General features: G+C 32.7%; 1 protein-coding gene across 1 annotated transcript; it reads right to left on the bottom strand.

Moving 5' to 3' along the window:
• Positions 1 to 2,958: 2,958 nt before the first annotated feature.
• Positions 2,959 to 3,135, bottom strand: BDZ99DRAFT_359317 (uncharacterized protein; the record flags this gene model as incomplete). The annotated part of the gene is made up of 1 exon (XM_033714658.1): positions 2,959 to 3,135. A coding segment is annotated over one exon (177 nt), but the record flags the coding sequence as incomplete, so codon positions are not given.
• Between the last annotated feature and the right edge of the window lie 19,259 nt (positions 3,136 to 22,394).

The following is a 22,394-nucleotide window of genomic DNA, read 5'->3' as shown; positions in this document are numbered from 1 at the left end:
AGAAGAGCGCTCAGCGCTATACACCGCAGAGGACGGGGTTTTCATCCGAACGCTGCATGGCAGCAAACGGTTTCTCCTTGTAAACTAGCCTAGATAGAACAGCTGCATGGACCCTAACGGGAGCTACACCAGCGTAATAGAATTTAATAATAATAATTAGTAAGGCCGCCTTTTTAGTAAAAAAAGAGGCTACTATATATATAATAATATATAGAAAAAGCTATTATAATTTAAGGTTGCTATAGGTATAGCTTAATATAAAGGTAAATAAAACGGATAATAAGGTATAGCTTTATAACACCTGCCCGCTTTTTTATAGCTAAATCCGGCTATTTCTATTACGTAGAATACCTCTCTACTAATAGCTATACCTATAGCTAAAAAGCGCGGCCGGCCGCCTAGTATAAAGGATAAAGTACTGCGGAAAAAAGCAGGAGCTTAAAGGTAAAACAGTACTTAGCCTTAACTTTAGGTAGAATAAAAGAATAACTATATAAATATTCTATAATAGATTACAGCTTTATAAGCACGTTTAAAAGGGTTTTAGCGTTTAGTAAGTATTAAAAAAGGTACTGCTAAGTTATTAAGCCGGCCGCTAAGCTATAGAAATATTATAGCACCTATAAAGTATAACTATAAAAAAAAAGGCTAAAAAGTATATAGATTAGTATATAGAGTAGGTGCAGGTAGTAATATAAAGGGGCTAGGCTTAATATAAAAAAGCCGTAATAAAGTAAGGTTTTAATAGGTTTTTCTAGAATAGAATTTCTATTCTATACTTATACTTATACTTATACTATATAAGCTTATATATAAGCTTATATATAAGGCTATATAAATCGGCGAGGCTATATAAATCGGCGTATAGCTATTCTAATTTATACAGCCTTATATAATATATAGGTAAATACTTAGAGCTCTAGTATATTACTCTAAGCTAATTAAAAGGTAGTAAAGCGCTAAAAGTAGGGTAAAAGTATATAAATAGTAAAAAAGAGTATATAGTTAGTATAGGGGGGTATATAATTAGTAGCGCCCTTTTTTTTCTACTACTTATAACGTATTCTATAAGCGAGCTATCTACCTAAGTAAGCCGTTTACTTTATTATAAAAACCGGCCTTAAACGTTAATTGCTCTATAACGCTAATAGATATTAACTATATATAACTTATAGCTTAATCTATAGTAACCTCTATATTATTTTTGCACGTATAAATATTATGCCCTAGCTCGCTGCAGCGTTTATAGCACCGCGCGCTCCCGCTAGAATTTGCCCTGCCTTACTACCTTTTACTTTAGGCGTCCTTATTAAGCCTTTAAGCAGCTATTTAAGAGCCTGCTTCTATTATTAGAGTTCTTTTTCTCTAGATCCGCTTCTTTTTACGCGCCTTACGCTTTATAGCGGCTTTATTTACCTTTTAAAGGCTAGTAACTATATTATATAGTAGCGTGGCTTAATATATTATTATTATAGTACCTTTAGAAAGGCTGCTAAGCGTATTAAAAATTACTATAGGCGAGCTATTTTAATACCTTTAAATATAATTATAAATTAAAGCTAATTAAGAGCCTAGCTTATAAGCGTTACTTAGTATTTTTAATTCCTATTAAGCTTCTACTATAGTAGAAGGCAATAGTATATAAAGCTAAATATTAAGCTTTAAAAGTACTGCCTTTAGATTAAGCAGTATAAGGCCTGCGCCTTAAAAGCCTGCGTAAATATTGCTTTTTATAATTAAGTTATAGAAGGCTGCTTTAAATACTAGCAAAAACTTTAGCTTTATAATATAGTTAATATAGTAGTATATTAAGTCCTTAATTTAGCGCCTGTATACCTTTTTTAACAGCGCAAAGCAGCTAATATTAAGCGGCTACAGCAGGTGTAATAAATACGCTGGTATATAGAAAGTAATAATATTATTCTCCTTATAAATCTTTTTAAATTTAAGTAAGTAGTAGCTTTTATAGCTATTAATAATTAGCAGCTAATATATACCTATAGTATAATCCTTTATATACTTATTAAAATACTGCAGCTAGGTAATACTAAGCTTATTTATTATCTAGCTATTATTACTTACTGCTATAACCTAGTTTAGTAGTATATTATTACCCTTATACTATATAAAAAGGTAGTACTTACCTAAAAAGATAATAAATAGTAGGATAGCCTATCTATAGGTATTAACTCCTTAAATTATTATTATCTATTCGCGATTACCTAGCTGTATTAATTTTAGATAATTGCACCGCTTAGAGCCTGTTATAACTACGCTAGTTAAGATAACGCCTATTTAGAAGCTAGCTTTATTAAAGTTATATATATTTTTATCTAGGATACTATACTTTACTTTTATATTATATATAACGTATTCCACCACTAAGCCGGCTAAACCACTAAGCCGGCTACTTTTCCTTAGCATAACCAACACTATATACGCGCAGTTAATTTATTTGCAACTAGCTATAGAACTTGTGTATAACACACTTAAATTAGATTTAGAAGAAGCTTCTTAATCCTTTTTACACGTACGCGTATTATGCCCAGCCTCTCTATAGTTTCTACAGCGCTGTTAAGCTAGTAGAGCCCTATTTACACTATTTCTACTACCCACCTTTTTCCGTGGATTAGATGCTCCAGACACTTTAGCAGCTATATATAACGCTGCTATACTATACTCTATTATACCGCCAGTCTGGATTCGCTTTCTTTTACGACCTTTACGCTTGGTTATCTCTGCTAGTTGCTTTTTAAGCTCTTTAACCCGGGCTTTAATAAGCATATTTTTGTATAGTATCTTTTTAGCTCCTTTAATAAGCTTTAAGAAGCCTTTTTAGGCGGTTATTAGTAACTGTATAAAGGAATTGCTTACTAGCCTTAACTATAATCTAAATTTATACGTATTGCTTAGGGTTTTTAATTGCTATAGTGTTTCTAGTAGGGGTGCTAGTAGTAGGGTCCGTAACCGTATATTAAGGCGATTAAGAACTACCTGCGCGTTAATAGGAACTAATCCAGAGGCCTTAAAGGCCTTCTTACAGTTCTTATACGTAAATATATTAAAAAACGCGTTTTTAAAGGCTAGTAGGAAGCCTTTTTTATTAATATAGTAGACGCGTTGGCGTGCTAAGTCTTATATGCGTTAAAAGTACTTTAGCTTTAATAGTAAGAAGTATACTATATTAAGTAGCTAAAGTATATGCGATAAATACGCAGGTATATAGAGGGTAAGGATTTATTGTTTAATATAATAATCCTTAAAATCTTAGTTAAGGTGGCTCTTATAGCCGTCCAAAATCAGCAACCTATATAACTCCACCTAACGCGCCTTTATATATATATTAAAGTGCTTTAACTACTTAAAACTAAGCTTATTATTAGTCTAGCCGTTTTTAGAGATAGAGAGCTTCTAATTATATAGTATTTCTACTTCCTTATACTATATAGAGATATAAACGCGTTCTTTATAGATAATAAATAGTAGGGTTATATATCTAGCAGCGCAGATGCTCTGGATAACTGTAACCCACTCTCGGTTGCCTAGTTAAATAAGATTGGGCCTTATACGTCTCTCTAAACCTGTAATAACCTTTATTATACTAATTATACCTATTTAAAAGCTAGTTTTATTAAAGTTATAAATATTATCTAGGTGGATGCTATACTTAGCTATAGTCTCTTATATAAGAGTAAACTATATATTAATAACCTTTAGGTCTTCCTAGAGTATCCTCTAGCAGTCCTTTGCCTAATTAAAAGCTATTTTAAGCTCCTTTATATAAGATATAAACTGTTAAGTCTAGTTCTTGCCCACTAGTGTCCCACCACGCGCAGCCAGTACTTTATCTGCTATATCTGCCACCTTACACAACCGGGGCGCAAATCCTCGCAAGTCTAGGTTAAGGATATATTGTATAATTGTATGCTTTTCGGTCGCAGTAAGCTTTAGGCAGTTTGGTCGTGATTAAGGTCGAAACGTGATTCCGTGGAGCCGATTAGAGAGCCGCTGATATCGTACGTTAAAGGCTGCTGCAGCGCGTCGTATGGTCCTAAATTAACCAGAGGTAAAGGCTTAAAGCGCGAGATTAATACTGCCTTCTTGCTAAGATAGATAATCGCTGCGTTGTTAATGCATTGCTGTGTGAATGTAGTGTTGGTTGTGCCAAGGAAAAGTGGCCGGCTCGGTGGTTTGGCCGGCTCGGTGGTGGAATACGTTAAGCTTAAACTAATTACTAATTACCTTTAGATCCTTATATAAAGCTCTCTAATAATTGTACTTTTAATTAAATTGTGTTTTAAGCTTAGGTGTTCGCTTAATAAAGTTCTCTAGCCAGTTCTTACCAACATGGCCGGCGGCGCGCTCGGCGAGTAATTTATTGGCCATCTCTCGTACAGCATACAGGTTGGGCGGAAATCCTCGCGAATCTAGGTTAAGTATATATTAAACAACAACTAATTCCTCTAGCTTGGAAAGCTTCTTTAAATTAGGCTTAGAATCGCGTTATAGGGTTGTTCCAGCGCGCCGATCTTAAAGTGTGCTTCTAGGTACGTTATATATTATAATAGCGCGCCGTTCGCTTTTAAATTGCTGCTAATTAATTGCTGCGATAGCTATATATATTCGACCTTTATTTTGTATTAATTGCACGTTATATTATCGACGTATAGTGGTTGGAAGTTAACGCGTCGCGTTTTTATAATAAAGTGGACAGCTTGCTTAGGTAGACGGCTCGCTTATAGAATACGTTACACCTTTTTTTTTTTTTTAAGTTATCTCCCCTTTCTAAACTATTCTAGGCTGCTCCGTACTCCCTCTATTAGCGCTTTTTCTTTTTTAACCTGCGCGTAAGCTGCCTTAACTAAATTAATTTCTTTTATTTTAGCCTTTTTTATACTAGTTTAGTTTATAATAGCTAAAATTATAAAAAATATAAATAAAGTTTAGGCGCGTGTAGTAAAGGCGGCTATACTAGTCTACTTTACCTATATTCTATATCTAAAGGAATAAATAGTATAGCTCTAGGCCGGAAAAATCCTAACCTTTTATACCTTCCCCCTAGTCTTTTATTATAGTAACTTCCTACTTATTAAGGAAGTTAATAGAAAGCCTAACCTATATTACTATACTAGCTATTAGTAGTATATTAATTATATATAGGTAAGTTAAAAATATTTTTTTCTAAATAGTTCTAGCTAACTTTAAATATAAGGCTTTTAAAAACTATAAAAAAAAGGTTAAGTAGGTTTCTAAGTCCTTATTTAGTAATAATAGAACTAAGGTATTTATAAATAATATACTTACCTAAAACTAGCTAGATAATATTTTAGGTACCTTTAGCCTAGTTATAAAGTTTATAGGCTTTTTTAAGTTTTTCTATACTATTTTAGCTAACTCTAAAATAAAAGCTAACCTAGTAGGTTTATAGGGAACTTTTTTACTCTTTTCTATTCTAGTAAAAATAAGTAGGTTAATACTAGTATAGTTACTGCTAAGCACGTTTATAAAAGTATTACTACCTGTAATAGAGTCTAGATACTGCGCTCTTAGAAAGTATAAAGCCTTTTTAACCTATTCTAGGTTATTTTAGCTAACTTAGGTATTTATAGTACTAGAATAATAAGTTAATATTTAGTTCTTCTGCTAGATATTTCTAATATAATAATCCTAAGCTTTTAAACCTTAGTAAGGCCCTAGTAACCTATATAGAAATAGCAGCGTTTACTATAAATATTAATACTTATTTTAAAATTATTTAGGCCGCTTTTATAGTAGTAAGTAGTAGTTTAGTTAAGTTTAGTAACCTTAGCACCTTTTTAGTAAACTTAGTTTTCTTAATCTAGTCCGGCTTTTTTTTAGCTTTTTTTAGCTTTTTCTAGCTTTTTCTACCTTTTTTTAGGCTATTTTAGTAGATTTCTTTACTAGCTAGAGGTTTAGCTAGTTAGTTTAATTTTTTTTAGCCTTTTCTAGGTTTATTTAGCTATTTCTAGTTATATTTCTAGGTATTAAGTATAGATATATTTTTACCTAGAGGCCTAGTATAATAGGTTATTTCTTTTATACCTTCTAAGTATTATATACTAAGGCAGGGTATAGGTTAAGTTATTATTAGGGTGTAATAGTTTTTAAAAGGTAAAGTAAAATTAATCTTAGGTATAAAATAGGGTTATTACTTCTAATAGGTAGTATTAAAGTCTTAAGTTAAATATAAGGTTTCTATTTATATAAAAAAGCGTTTTTATATATAAAAGCTCTATTCTAAAAAATCTATAGCTTAGTCTAGATTATCGCACTCGGTTACTAATTCTTTAGCTCCTGTATCCGCAACCTTACTTCTAGAAATTACTTTTTAATTCTTTTAATCCTACTAATCTATTATATAGATCTTTTATCCCGTAATTTTTATTTTTATATTATTCCTATTTACCGGCAGTTTATAGGGGAATCTAGAATACTAATATATTCTATATATAACCTTTATAGTTCTATAACTTAGTTTTATATAATTAGTTTTATCTACTTACTTATTTCTATAAATACCTTTATGCTTAAGTGATTTATATTACAGGTTATAATACTTACTTCCTTTTCTAAGGCTTTTAGCCCGAAAGTATTTCTATAGTAGGGTTTTAGATAAATAGCTAGTAATACCCTATCTGCTAAGCCGTTATTATACTCTTCTATTTCTTTTTTTACTATACCTAAGGTTCCGAAATCTAAGAAGTTCCTATAATATAACCTTCTATCTAATTACTCTATAAAGCTTAGAACTAAAATGCTATTCTATTCCTATTATTTTACTAATAGCCTGCTTTATAAGGTTTTTAAGGGTAATACTTAGTATAGAAAATATATAAAGGTTAGTAGTATATATAATATCTTTAGTATTAGCGCTTCTATTTATAGGTACCCTATTCTATTCTATAGATTTTTCTAATTTATTAGTATTAAAGCTGGATTATAACGTCTGTTATCTTAAAAAAAAAGGAAAAGGCTATAGCTAAGGCGGCGCGTAAGCTTTTAGCTAAGTTCTTTTAACTATAAAAGTAGAAATATCTGCTAACTAAGTATTATTCTAAAATGCTTTACTTATTACGGTTTCGGGCGGCAGGATTACCCTAGCTAGCTCAGGCAGGTAGGTAGAAGTAATAACTAAATTTACTACGTGTTCTATAATACACGGTAGGCAGGCGGGTTAAATAATAAAACGTAGCTTAAGGAGCTATAAGAAGGCAGGGCGGCGGTCGGCAGGTATACTCCTGCTAAGGCTCGCATAAGCCCTTATAATAAGGCCTCTTGCCGGGTTCTAATATTATATATTACGCTGTGCAGTAAGCCTTACTATTTAAGCTATAATAGTACTTCCTTTTTTACGGCTAAACTCTATTAAAGCCTAAAAACCGGGCTTTTTAGGGTAATAGCGATAGAATAACCGGATAGCTTCCTTAGTATATTCTAGATAGTTAGCGGGCTTTTCTATAACTTTATTATATCCGGTCTACTTCACCGTATACTTTAGGCTAGGGCGGCTATAACCGCAACGCTCCTATTAAAAGTTAATAACTTCCTTAACTTCCTACTTTTCTAAGCCTTTAACTTTAACTAGCAGCAGTGGTTTTTAATACTAGCCGGGCAGCGGATTATTTACAGCAGGTTTTAGTAAACTAATATAAAAGATATTATAGTTGCGTATACTTTCTAGTAAGGTTAGGCGGTATATATAAGGGCTAATAACCTTCTCTACGCAGAATAGTCTAAAATTCTTCTAATCTAGCTTTTTCTAGAGGCGGAGGGTTTTAATATTTTTAGTATTTAACTATACTAAGTTATTAACTTAATAGTTATAAGCAGGGCAATAGTTATAGTTTATATTATCTTTATATTAGGTATAAAAGGCAGTAAGTTTAGACTTTAGATATTCTAGAATCTTTTCTATATACTTAGTAAAGCGCTTAGTATTTCTAGCAGGCGGGCGGGTTAATAGTTTAACCGGCTTAAAACCTAAATATAGGTAGAAGCTATAGTTTATAAAAAAAAAAGGGGGAGATATAGGTGCTTTTAAAATTTATAGTATTAATTAATAGTTTAGCTAAAGGTAGCTATTTAGCCTAGTTATCCTATAAATAGAATATATATACCCGTAATACTATAATATAATCAACTCTATAGTATTTTAAAAATACGACCTAAAGAGAGCCTCTAGGGGCTACCTAAGGCCCTATAAATAATTATACGCAGCCCTAAAGCCCTATAAGTAGTACTAGTAGTATTATAGTAGGTACACCGCGGATTATAACTTCTAATACGCAGCTGCCCTAGCAATAGTATTAATAACAACAACGCTAAAACTAATATTAAAACCCGAAGCCTATTAAAAACGTCTACTAAAACGTCTAAAACCTTATTAATAAAGTATATAGTATATAAGACCTCCTGCAAAATAAGCTAATCTAATTTCTTAAAATAAACGCGATCGCCTAAACCCTCTACAACTTTACAGGATATATTTTATTCGGCCTCTCGGATACCGCGGATAACCTATAGCAAACGCTATAGAAAAAGCTAATAAAGATAATAGAGGACACGAAAAAAAAGGTATATATATTATTAACGTACGGGAAAACGTATACTATAGCAGCAGTAGCAGCAGCAGGTATAATACTATTAGCTATACTGTTTAGTATAGCTATATAATATAGGAAGGCTGCAGGAAATAGGTAATATATAGGGCAGCCTATAAACGTCTATAAAATTACTATCTATATTAAGGATAATAATAAGCAAGCTATAATAATAGCAGATATAAATACAACTATTACCTAAAAGCTATAGGCAGCCGGACCGCCGGATATAATAAAAATTAGCGGTATAAAAAAGCTATAGAGTAGAGACGTTAAGGTATATATTGCGGATAAGGCTATAAAAAAGGCCCTACTTAAAAAAAGGGAATAGGTGCAGGTGCTAGGTAAAATAGTATATATATAGCTGCCTGTAGTGCTAATAGAGGTATATAAAATACCTAAAAACTTAGACCTTAAGAGCTAGACCTTTAAAAATAATATTATTAGGGCTAATACAATAATTAACCTAGGCCTAGTTATTAAAAAGATAATATAGAAGAATAAAAAGGGCATCTAGGCCGCGCGGGAGAACCTAGGTCGATATACTAGTTCGATTATTACTAGCGTGCGTATAGAAGTAATAGCAAATAAAGCTATTATAAAGGGATTTACAATAAGCGGGCAACTGCTAACGGCTGTAAAATATAAAGCAGGCTTTATAGCTATATAGTGCTTTAGATACCAGGGCTATAGGTATATTATAAAATACTATAAAAAGGATATTTAATACGCAGTATACGCAGGAGAATATAATATAAAATAATATATAATAATAGGCACTAAGAAGTGCGCTAACTATAAAAGAAACTACTTAGTATATAGTGCCGAATATAGTATAAAAAAAGGGGCCCAGCTACAGGCTATATTAAAAAGGTAGGTAACGCTACACCGATATAACACTAATAAGGGGCCGAGCTCGTACACGCCCTAGGCCCCGCTGGGGGCGTGTATAACCTTAACTTAGCCTAGGAAGAAAAGAGCTGCTAATAATAACGCATGCAAAGGCAGCACGGAACTAGGGCTAACGCCAGCAGCACTAAGAAAAGTAGGACGGCTGAAAATATTCGAATATCCTAATAAGGACCTAAGCCAGCCGAAAATTAATAGAATAATATAGACTGCCCGTTTAATACAGTAATCTCCCTACCTAACACCTTTTTAGGTACTGTATAACTTCCGCTTTATATTGCTATCCTTATAGCCCCTAACCTAATTAACTTAATCGATAATATATAGAGATATAAATAGACTTTTATAATTTAAAACTATTACCTAAGTACTGTTTTTATAGAAAAATAATATAAGCTAGTAACTAAGCGCTAAAATAGGTGCAGTAAACGCTGCAGATACTATAGATATTATATAATACTAGAATAACCTAGTATACTTACTATTATATAGTATAACGTTAATAAAAGCCGTGAAATCTAGAAAAAGTTCCTAGAAAAAGCGGAAGAAGCCTAGCCTTAACTGCTGGTGCTAGCAATATAAGAACTATAGAAAAATATATAGTAATAAAAGTATATAATACTCTATATAAAATCCTATTACTTTCTATATAAAAGAAGCCTATATATAAAAATATATATATATATTAATAAAAACCTTAATACTAACTAGTAGTTAGTAGAGCACCGCTTACTATACCTTATTACCCTTTTTCTCTAAGCTAAAGAAAAGGATATCTAAATTTACAATATTTATAACCCGAAACTAAACGGAATTATAGCCGTACTACCCCTACTACTAAATAATAACGCGGAGCACTTTTTTATAGGCGATATAAACCTATATTACCTATTCTAGAAAGGAATATAAGTAATAAATACGGAGGAGCAGGTAAAGGAGCTTATCCGTATTATAATAGAAGCAGGAATAGACCTAGCTATAGAGGAAAGTATAAAAATATAGGTAAAAGAAATATTATAGTCTATAATTAATCTTATATTTATAATAAAATAGCTAATAGAATAAACTATATCCTGCACAGCGCGTAAGAAATAGAACTGTAATTTAGATTATTGTTTTATATATATAGAGTTTAATATTACTCTACTAAGCGCAATAGAATAGCTATAATATTAACTATAGAAAAACGCCGACTAGAAAAAAGTGTAGGAGCACCTCTAAACCTAACTAGATAAGCTAGATAACTAGAATAATTTTTAAAACACGGAGAAGGACCTTAACAAATTTACACGCCTTTTTTATAAATATATACAGGCTATAATTACTGCTATAGTACCTATTATAAGGCTATTAAAATAGGCATCGCCGGTATAGTTAGAAGAATACTTAGAAAAAGTGTATAAAACTAAACGGGCGTATAAAATATAGCGCTTATTGCGCTCTATAAAGGACTAGATATTATACCGGGTTTAGTATAACTGTAAGAAAAAAACTATATAGAAAAAAAGTACTAAGGCGTAGCGCTGTATAGTAGAAAAAGTAATAAAAAACCCGAAAAGTATATAAAAGCTGGCTAAATAGGGCTATATAGTTAGTAAGGAATTAAGACCTTTTTTTTAATTCCCCCTTTTTTTAAGACCTAAAGACCCTACTCTATATATAGATAATAAAATAAAAGTATATATACTAGTAGAGCAGTTTTTCCCGCTTCTAGTTATTATAGACTTATTTAATCTAAAAGGGTTCTAATACCCGGAACTATATAATACTGCGCTAGATATTATAATTAAGAATATCCTTTTAGCGCTAATAAAAACTGCCCTAGATAAAGCCCTAGGTATTATAAGGATTACTAATAGGTTTCTTAAAAAGTGCGAAATATAACTAGCGCCTATACTAGCTTAGTTTTTTATAAGGTGCCTATATAAAGAATACTATTCCTAGCTATTTAAAAATTCTATTATAGTAGTGCTATATAAGCCCTAGAAAGTATTCTATATAATAGTAAAGGCCTATAGGCTAATCGCCCTGCTAAAAACAATAGGTAAGCTATTTAAATAAATTATAGCTATACAACTATTAAAAATTGCAGAGGAAAAAAATATACTTCTACCTAGCTAGATAGGGGCACGACTAAAATATTTAATATAGATAGTACTTAAGCTTTTTACTAAATAAATCTATACTATATAGAAAGGAAACTAATAGCTTATAGTATTACTTCTTAGCCTAAATATATTAGGGGCGTTTAATTGCGTGTTATATAAACGTATAATATATAACCTATAGATTTAATAAGTACTAAAGTAAATAGTTAGATTTTTAAGGTTTTTTCTATAGAACCGCACTATAAGGCTTACTATTAGAAACTATATAGCGGAGCCTATAGCAGTTACTATAGGAATACTGCAGGGCTTCTCTCTATTACTAATACTTTTCCTTTTCTTTGCTAGTATACTACTACTAATACTATAGCGCGGTAATATAATAGCGTATAGGTTTATTAATAATATAAATATTCTTATATATAGTAAAAGTATAGAAAAGAACTATAGAGCTATTAAATAGGCGCACGACCGGTGTATAGAGTAGGTAAAAAAGTATAGTATAGTTTTTATACTAGAAAAATACCACCTAATATACTTTATAAAAGCCTATAAGTTTATTAATATAAAAGCTATAGTTAATATATAGGGCTTTACTAAAGGCCCTATAATAGACCTAAAAATACTAGAAGTTTAGGTAAACTCTAAACTTAAATAGGGCCCGTATATTAATACTATAAAAAATAGAGCTATAGCCTAAATAGGGGCCTTTATAAGGCTTATAGCGTTAACCTAGGGTATAAGCTTCCGGAAAGCACGTATAATATACTCGGCGATTATTAGGCCTGCTATTATATATAGATATAACTCCTGGTACACTACACCGGGTATAAAAAAGCAGATTAGTAAAACAAAAATTAAACAGCTTAAAATAGCATAGAACCAGTGCCTTTATGCTATCTTAGGGGCATATAAGACAACAAATATTAGGGTGATAGAGCATAAGATATTATGCCCCCCGCTCCGGCTGAAGATGGAGGAACTTATAGTGGCCTATGCGGACCGCACACGCAAGGGGCCAGCTCGAGAGCATATTGAAACCTAATGCAGCCGCATAAGAGAAACAGTTTGTGCCAAATACAGGCCGAAAGGAACACCACGGTACGGCCCAAGCAGGCGCGACGAACTCCGCAAGCTCGCGGCGAAGGCTTCACGGCTAGCCGCACGATACGAAGGCGAATCAGAAGAATCCCATAGGCGCACAAGACGTGGCATGATCCAGGATGAATACGAAGAGAAGTGGAAGAAGGAATAGGAAGCATATCGTAGAGAACCACGCCGAGGACCCCCAACACCAGCACTTAATACCAAATGGAGCAAACGACAAGAGGCGCTACATAAAGGGCTCACAAAGGTAGAGAGCACAATTATCACGAACCTACGGACGGAGCATATAGGGCTCAACGGCTACCTCCACCGTATGAGAGTGCCCGGCCACCCAACGCCGGCATGCCCTTGCGGGCATAGCCTCCAATCCCCAAGACACGTTGTAATGAGCTGCGGAAGGCACATCGAGGGCAGGGGCGAACTGTTCCAGAAGGCCAGGACAAGGACGTACGAACAGCTCTACAGAAGCCAGAAAGGAAGAAAGGCCGTGGCCCAATGGCTCCTCCAAAGGACGGACCTCCTGCCATACCTCTCGATGGCCAGAGAGATGGCAGAGGCGGAGACGTAGGCCCTCCACACCCTATTCTTCACAAACTATGCATACTACGCACACTACGCATACTACGCATACCACGCATACTACGCATACTACGCATACTACGCATACTACGCATAACACGCATACTACGCACACCACACACACTACGCACGCACGCACAGCGCCATCGCCACCTACACCACGCGCCCACCCAACAGCTGTACACTACCGTTTACCGCAGCCCCGCATATATTGCAACCCACACGGCACCAACTCCCATACACTATCATCACCATCATTCAATTCTACCCAATGCTTTGACGAAGGGCACGCGCGCGAAACAACAGCACGCGTGCCCTCACGCTAACCCTAAACCAGCCAACCACTCCGGAATCAACTCAACCCGCGCCTAGGAGGGCGACCACAAACCCGGACGGATTTAGGACGACGCATCATGATGGCTTATTCCGTGGCGGACTTAACAGACCTACCACGTGTCCCCAATAGCTATACAAAATAAGAAGAGCGCTCAGCGCTATACACCGCAGAGGACGAGGTTTTCATCCGAACGCTGCATGGCAGCAAGCGGTTTCTCCTTGTAAACTAGCCTAGATAGAACAGCTGCATGGACCCTAACGGGAGCTACACCAGCGTAATAGAATATAATAAATATATGCCCGTAAATACTATTCTAGAACAGTATTAGCTTTTTTAGTTTAGCTATTAGTTTTAGAATAGTATATAGTTAATAGTAGGCAGTTAATTTTTAGGCGGCTAGTTAGGTATTTCTAGAATTTAGCTATAAACTAGGGCTTTTAGTTAGATATAATAGAGGTAGGCAGGCTGTATAGTTTCTAGATATTTTTTAGGAAAAGTTTTATAATATTTTCCGTATTACAGGTTCCTTTATAGGTAAGGAAGTGTTTTATTTTAGTTAGGCGGTCTACTATAATAAGGATTATATTATACTTTCCGCTACGCGGTAGATACGTAATAAAATCTATTAATATATTATACTAGGCTTTTTTAGGAATAGGCAGCGGCTTTAGAATACCCTAGTAGGCTTTTTATAATAAAGTAGTTCTCTTATATATTTAGTAGTTCCTAACCTAATAGTTTATATAAGGTAGTATTTTAGGCTAGTAGTAACTACGGGCTATTAGGCTATATATTTTAGATTTTCTAAAGTAGCCGGTAATAGCGTTCCTATAGTATATGCGTAGAAGTTCTACCTTTAGTTTATTATAGTCGGGTATATATAGGTAGTTTTAATAGTATAGGTATCTATTTTTTTTTCTAGTATTTAGCTAATATAAGCTTTATATAACAGTAGTATTTTTTTTCTAAGGCTTTTAGAACTAATAGCAGAATAGGGTCTTCTTTATATACTATTTTTAGCAGGACAGCAATTATAAAGGGTAGTTCTATATCTTTTTTAGTCTTTTATTTATCTTATAGGGTATTATCTAGGGGAGTTAGTAATAAGCCTTTTTACTAGGTTTTTACAGGTGCTAGAGCTATTATTTTAGCTTTATTTTTAAAGGTTACTTTTCTTATAGTTTTCTTTTCTATTTTATTCTTAAAGTTTAATCTTTTTAGAATTATCTAGCTCTAGTAGCAGAGATATTTATCCCCTTTTTTAGGCAGGTCCTCTAACCTTCTAGTTAGAGAATTACGCTTTACCCTAAGTTTTCCGGGTTAATATATAATTTTAAAGTTAAAATAGAATAGGAATTTAGACTAGCAGGCTTGGCGGCAGTTTAGTAGTTTTATTATTATAAAGTACTCTAGATTATAGTAGTCGGTAATAACTTTAATAGGTAAGGCAGCGCTCTTAAGCTCTAGTCTCTATTTTTTAAAGTATTAGATAATAGTAAGCAGTTCCTTATTATATATTTTATAGTTATATTCTATAACTAAGTGCTTCTTTAAGAAGAATATAATAGGGCGCAGGATTCTGTTATCTTTATACTATAATAAAATACTAGCTAAAATATAATTAGATATATCTATTTCTATAATAATAGGCTTATTCTAGTTAAATAGTGCTAGAATAGGTGCAGAGGTAAAGGCTTTTTTTAATTTAGTAAAAGCTTTCTAATAGGCAGCATTTTATATAAAGGCAACGCCTTTTTTTATTAGGTATACTAGTAGAGTAATAATTTTTAAGAAGTTTTTAATAAATTAGCAGTAAAAGTTTCTAAATCCTATAAAAGCTTATATATTAGTTAGGTAAGTTAGTATTTTTTAGTCTATTACGGCTTTAATCTTTTCTAGGTCTATTTACAGGCCGTTAGCTCCTATAATAATACCTAGGAATATTATTTTTTTAGTAAAGAACTTATATTTCTTAATTTTTGCGTAGAGTTCTGCTTTTTATAGCAGTTTTAGTATAGTGCGGATATACTCTAGGTATTTAGTTTAGTTCCGGCTATAAATTAGAATATTATCTAGGTAGGCAGTATAGAAAATATTAAGATGCTTTTATAGAGTATTATTTATAAATCGTTAGAATATTACAGGGGCTCCGGTAAGCCTAAACGGTATTACTAAGGTTTTAAATAGTTCTAGTCGGGTTTAGAACGCGGTAAGCTATTTTTAACCCTTTTTATATATAGGTTATTAAAGGTAGATATAATATTAATTTTTATAAAGTACTTTATTCTTTTTAGGTTACTTAAGGTTTTCTTTATTAATAGTAGTAGGTAGCGGTCCTTAACTATTATAGTATTTAGCGCTTAGTAGTTAACGCAGAAGTAGAGGCCTTTTCTAGGCTTTTTTATAAATAATACAGGTAACGCGGCAGGCGAAGAGCTAGGGCGGATAAATCCTTTCTTTAGATTATCTGCTACCTATTCTTTTAGAGCTATTAGCTTATTATAGGATATTAGGTATAAAGGTTTAAAAAAGGGCGTTTTTCTTTTCTTTAACTTAATTTTATAGTTATATAGGCGGTGCAGTAGCAGGCAGTTAGCGTTTTTAGGCGAAAAAATATTAGTAAACTTTTATAGTTCTTTAAGCAGGCGGTCTAGGTTAAAGCCCTTTTTTTTAAATAGAATATAGTTAATATTATTTAGTAATATAGAAAAAAGTTTATATTCTCTTTATAGGTAGGCGCTATATACGTATAAGGAAACGGGTGCTATATTCTTCCTTTTTAGGTTTTTTAGTGTAGGCGGTAGGTACTCTAGGCAGTTCTTTTTTAGAATATTAGCAATTCCTTATATATGCGTTGTTTTTTACAGTATATTATAGTATTTATAATAGTACTAGCTTATAAACTATAGTATATTATAGGACTAGTCCGGTATAGGATTATACAGGCGTAGCTATAGAATTTCTAGAATAATTAGGTAATAACTTAGTTTAGTTACCCCTATTTAAACGGTCTCTAAATATTTATTTATCCGTAATTAAACCTAAATAGTATAGGTTACTTTACCCGCTTTAGAATTGCCTTTATCGGCTAGTTCTAGGTAAAAAAGGTACTTAAGCGGAATTATTAGGATATAGTAATACTTTACCTAGTTTTTATTAACTAGCGCTTTTCCTTTATAGCTACTATTAATTATACTATACGCTAGAATACTTTAGCCCTAGTATTCTAAATATATAGGTATAATTAATAAGTTAGCTTTTATAACCTATTTCTTTTTAATAGTTATTTCTTAGATAGCAGCAGCGGATACTTATATAGTATATAGTATATAAGCCTAGCTGCAACCTATATTAGGCTTAATCCTTTTATTAAAGTAGAAAACGGGGGAAAAGTAGGTTTTAGCAGTATCCGGGTTCTATATTTAGTAAAGGGCGGTAAAAAGCTCTAGAAGAACGCGTTTTTATAAATAGAGCGGGAGCGGATAGAGCGTTTATTAGGCTAAAGGCAGTTATAAATAAAGTATTTTTTAGATCTGTAACAGTAATATTCCTTTTTTTTTATATTAAGTTAAGCAACCTTTTAAAAAATCTATTAGGTCTCCGGAGACTTCTGTAATTTTTATAGCGCCGGACGCTTTTAGTAATAACTAGGGTATAGCAGTTTATATTTCTATAGAAACGGGTGTTTTCTAACAGGTTTAATTTATATTAGTATATATTTTTAGGGTTATAGTAATAGACACTTTATATTATTTATAGCGGTTATCTAGGTTTTAAAGAAACTTTATAAATATATAGTACTTTCTGCTAGAAGGTTTATAGTAGAGTAGTATTTCCTTTAGTTTACGGTTAACAGCTTCTTTTAAAAGGGTTAGTAAAGCTTTTTTAAAGAGCTCTTCTTCTAAAGCTAGATATTAGAATTTAGTAAGAAAAACGCTAAATTCTTTATTATTCTAGCGGAGGCGGAACAGTTTAGTATAGGAGTTGCGGACTTAGTTAGGGTTTCTATATACTTATTTTAAGAGTTCTAGAATAGCTTTAAAATCGGGTAGTTAATAGTTTCCTTTTATAATATACGGCAGGACTTAGGCGTATAGGTTTCTACTTAGATAACTATTTATATAAAATATTTAGCTTTAGAGGTTAGAAAAGCGGTTTTAGTTAATAGTTATTTTCTTATAGATTTAAGAAAGAAAGCAGCGGAGGTTTTTTAGTTACCTGTAAACTTATTAAAGTTAGGTTATTTTTTAGAAAGCCGGGCAGGAGTAGTAGATATATTAGAAGTAAACGGAGGCGTTTATACTATATTAGCTATATTTCCTTTAGTTAGTACTTATAGTATCGGGGTTTATAAGGCAGTATAGATAGTAGGTATAGCTATATTAATTACTCTCTATTTTTTAGCAAGGGCTAAAGCTAGTTTATTTATAAGCTTTTTTATCTCTTTTTTCTAGTATTTACGGACAGCTTATAATTATACCTTTAGTTAGTTGCTCTATTATTTATATTTCTTAATTTCTAATTCCAGGGCTTATATATAGAGTGCGGCTTAGTAGTTTTTAATAAGGCTTTTCTAGGCGGTATTAATATATTTATATATTTGGCGGCAGTACTTATACTATTTATATATATAGTTAGTAATATAGGCGGCGAACGCGGATTTGCTATCCGGCAGAACTAAAGAAAAAAAATAGAATATTAGGTCGGCGGTGCAGGTAAATAGCTAGGTAGGTAAAAAGCTATATAATATTACAGTTTTAGGCGGCAGGATTACCCTAGCTAGCTCGGGCAGGTAGGTAAAAGTAATAACTAAATTTACTACGTGTTCTATAATACACGGCAGGCAGGCAGGTTAAATAATAAGATATAGTTTAAGAAGCTATAAAAAGGCAGGGCGGTAGTTAGTAGGTATACTTCTACTAAGGCTCGTATAGGCCCTTATAATAAGGCCTCTCGCCGGGTTCTAATATTACGTATTACGCTATATAGCAAGCTTTACTATTTAAGCCGTAATAATATAGGGCTTATTAATATATAGAAAAAGCAGCGCTAAAAAGGGTAAAAAAAAAGCTTAAAAATTAATTAAGAAATAGGATATAAGTAGACACTTATATAGTTCTAAAATATTAAGCTGTTTAAGTATAGTAAGTTACCTAGAACTACCTATAACGTATTCTATAAGCGAGCCGTCCACCTAAGCGAGCCGTCTACTTTATTACGAAAACGCGACGCGTTAACTTCCAACTACTATACGTCGATAATACAACGTGCAATTAATACAAAATAAAGGTCGAATATACATAGCTATCGCAGCAATTAATCGGCAGCAATTTATAAGCGAACGGCGCGCTATTACAATATATAACGTCCCTAGAAGCACACTTCGAAATCAACGCGCTGGAATAACCCCACGACGCGATTCTAAGCCTAATTCGAAGAAGCTTTCAAAGCTAGAGGAATTAGTTATTACTTAATATATACTCGACCTGGATTTATAAGGATTTCCGCCTAGCTTATACACTATACGAAAGATGGCCAATAAATTGCTTGCTAAGCGCGCCGCCGGCTAAGTTGGCAAGAACTGGCTAGAGAACTTTATTAAGTAAACACCTAAGCTTAAAATATAATTTAATTAAAAGTATAACTGTTAAAAAGCTTTATATAAGGATCTAAAAGCTATTAGTAATTAGTTTAAGCTTATACGTAATATAAAAGCAAAGTATAGTATTCTAGATAAAAATATATATAACTTTAATAAAGCCGGCTTCTAAATAGGTGTTATTTTAATAGGTGTAGTTATAACAGGCTCTAAGCGCCGTAATTATCTAAAATCTATACAGCTAGGCAATCGCGAATAGATAATAATAATCTAAGGTATTAATACCTATAGATAGGCTATTCTACTATTTATTATCTTTGCAGGTATATACTACCTTTCTATATAGTATAAAAGTAATAATATACTACTAAATTAGGTTATAGCAGTAAGCGATAATAGCTAGACAATAAATAAGCTTAGTATTACCTAGCTATACTATTTTAATGCGTATATAAAAGATTGCATAATAGGTATACACCGGCTGCTAATTATTAATAGCTATAAAAGCTATATCTCGCTCGAATTCTAATAGATTTATAAGAAGAATAATATTATTACTTTCTATATACTAGCGTATTTATTGCACCTGCTATAGCCGCTTAATATTAGCTGCTTTACGCTAATAAAAAAGGCGTATAGGCGCTAAATTAAGAACTTAGTATGCTACTATATTAACTATATTACTAAGCTAAAGTTCCTGCTAGTATTTAAAGCAGCTTTCTATAGTTTAATTATAAAGAGTAATATTTATATAGGCTTTTAAGGCGCAGGCCTTATACTACTTAATTTAGAAGTAGTGCTATTAAAGCTTAATATTAGGCTCTATATACTATTACCTCCGCCTGCCGCTATAGAGGCTTTATAGGAATTAAAAATACTAAGTAACGCTTTTAAGCTAGGCTCTTAATTAGCTTTAATTTATAAGCGTATTTAAATATATTAAAATAGCTCGCCTATAGCTATTTTTAACTCGCTTAATAGCCTTTCTAAAGGTGCTAAAAGTATAATATATTAAGCTGCGCTGCTGCGCGATACTGTTACCAGCCTTTAAAAGGTAAATAAAGCCGCTATAAAGCGCAAGGCGCGCAAAAAAAAGCGTATTTAAAGAAAAGGAACTCTAATAATAGAAGCAGGCTTTTAAATAGCTGCTTAACGGCTTAAAAAAACGCTTAAAGTAAAAAGTAGTAAGGTAGAGCAGGCTTTAATAGAATCGTGCGGCGCTATAGGCGCTGCGGCGAGTTAGGGCATAATATTCGTACGTGTAAAAACGATGCAAAGGTTGCTGCAGATTAGGCTATAAGTTGTATATAGTTAATATCTATTAGCGTTATAGAGTAATTAACGTTTAAGGCAGGTTTTTATAATAAAGTAGACGGCTTACTTAGGTAAACGGCTTACTTATAGAATATATTATAGCTACTACTTTTTTTCTATATACTTTATAAGGCTAGGCCTTTTATTATAGTTATTAAGAAGCTTTTTCTAGGTTTTATTAAATTAGTTAAAAAGCTCTAGCTTCTGCACGGCGGTTTAATAAATAAGGAATTTATTCTTTTTCTTTTACTACTTTTTTTCCTTTACTTTCTTCTATTTTTCCGTGTTATTCTCTATTAGTATATTAGTATAGCCTATAGGAAATATTAGTTTATTCTTATATACCTTAGCTAGCTTAGTATTAATATTCTTTTTAATATACTATATATATAAAAGGCGCAGGATAGTAGGCTATTATTTATATAGTATATTTCTTAAAGCTTATTTATTACAGCTTAAACGGTAAAGCTTACTATACAGCGTAACACGTAATATTAGGACCCGGTAAGAGGCCTTATTATAAGGGCCTATATAAGCCTTAGTAGAAGTATACCTGCTAACCGCCGCCCTGCCTTTTTATAGCTCCTTAAGCTATATTTTATTATTTAACCTACTTGCCTGCTATATATTATAGAACACGTAGTAAATTTAGTTATTACTTTTACCTACCTGCCTAAGCTAGCTAGGGTAATTCTACCGCCTAAAACTGTAATATTATATAGCTTTTTACCTACCTAGCTATCTACCTGTACTACTAACCTAATATCCTACTTTTTCCTTTTAGTTCTGCTAAATAGTAAATCCGCGTTTACCGCCTATATTACTAACTACGTATACAAATAGTATAAGTACTGCCGCCAAATATATAAATATATTAATACCGCCTAGAAAAGCCTTACTAAAAACCACTAAGCCGCACTCTATATATAAGCCCTAGAATTGGAAATTAAGGAATATAAATAATAGAGCGACTAACTAAAGGTATAATTATAAGCTATCCGTAAATACTAAAAGAAAAAGATAAAGAAGCTTATAGATAAACTAGCTTTAGCCCTTACTAAGAAATAGAGAGTAATTAATATAGCTATACCTACTATCTATACCGCTCTGTAAACTCTAATACTATAAGTACTAACTAAAGAAAATATAGCTAATATAGTATAAACGCCTTTATCTACTTCTAATATATCTACTACTTCTACCTAGCTTTCTAAGAAATAACCTAACCTTAATAAGTTTACAGGTAACTAAAAAAACCTCCGCCGCTTCCTTTTTTAAATCTATAAGAAAATAACTATTAACTAAAACCGCTTTCCTAACCTCTAAAGCCGAATATTTTATATAAATAGTTATCTAAGTAGAAACCTATACGCCTAAGTTCTGCTATATATTATAAAAGGAAACTATTAACTACCCGATTTTAAAGCTATTCTAGAACTTTTAGAATAAGTATATAAAGACCCTAACTAAGTCTATAACTTCTGTACTAAACTATTCCACCTCCGCTAGAATAATAAAGAATTTAGCGTTTTTTTTACTAAATTCCAACGCCTAGCTTTAAAAGAAGAGCTTTCTAAAAAAGCTCTAACGTACTTCACAAGCGAGTCGGCCACACAAGCGAGTCGGCCACCTCATCACGAAAACGCGACGCGTCAACCAACAACCAATATGCGTCGACAACACAACGCGCAATCAATCCAAAAAGAAGGCAGGCTAGCCTTAGCTCTCCTAGCTATCCGACGAAATCAAATTCCAAGCGAACGACGCGCTGCAGGCATATACAATGTCCCCAAAAGCACGCTCCAAGACCGACGCGGCGGAAT

The sequence above is a fragment of the Mytilinidion resinicola genome (genome assembly GCF_010093595.1).
Source record: "Mytilinidion resinicola strain CBS 304.34 unplaced genomic scaffold BDZ99scaffold_17, whole genome shotgun sequence".
In the NCBI taxonomy this organism is placed as follows: domain Eukaryota; kingdom Fungi; phylum Ascomycota; class Dothideomycetes; order Mytilinidiales; family Mytilinidiaceae; genus Mytilinidion; species Mytilinidion resinicola.
Note: the sequence above shows the minus strand (reverse complement) of the source record. Positions and strands in the feature narration are given on the sequence as shown.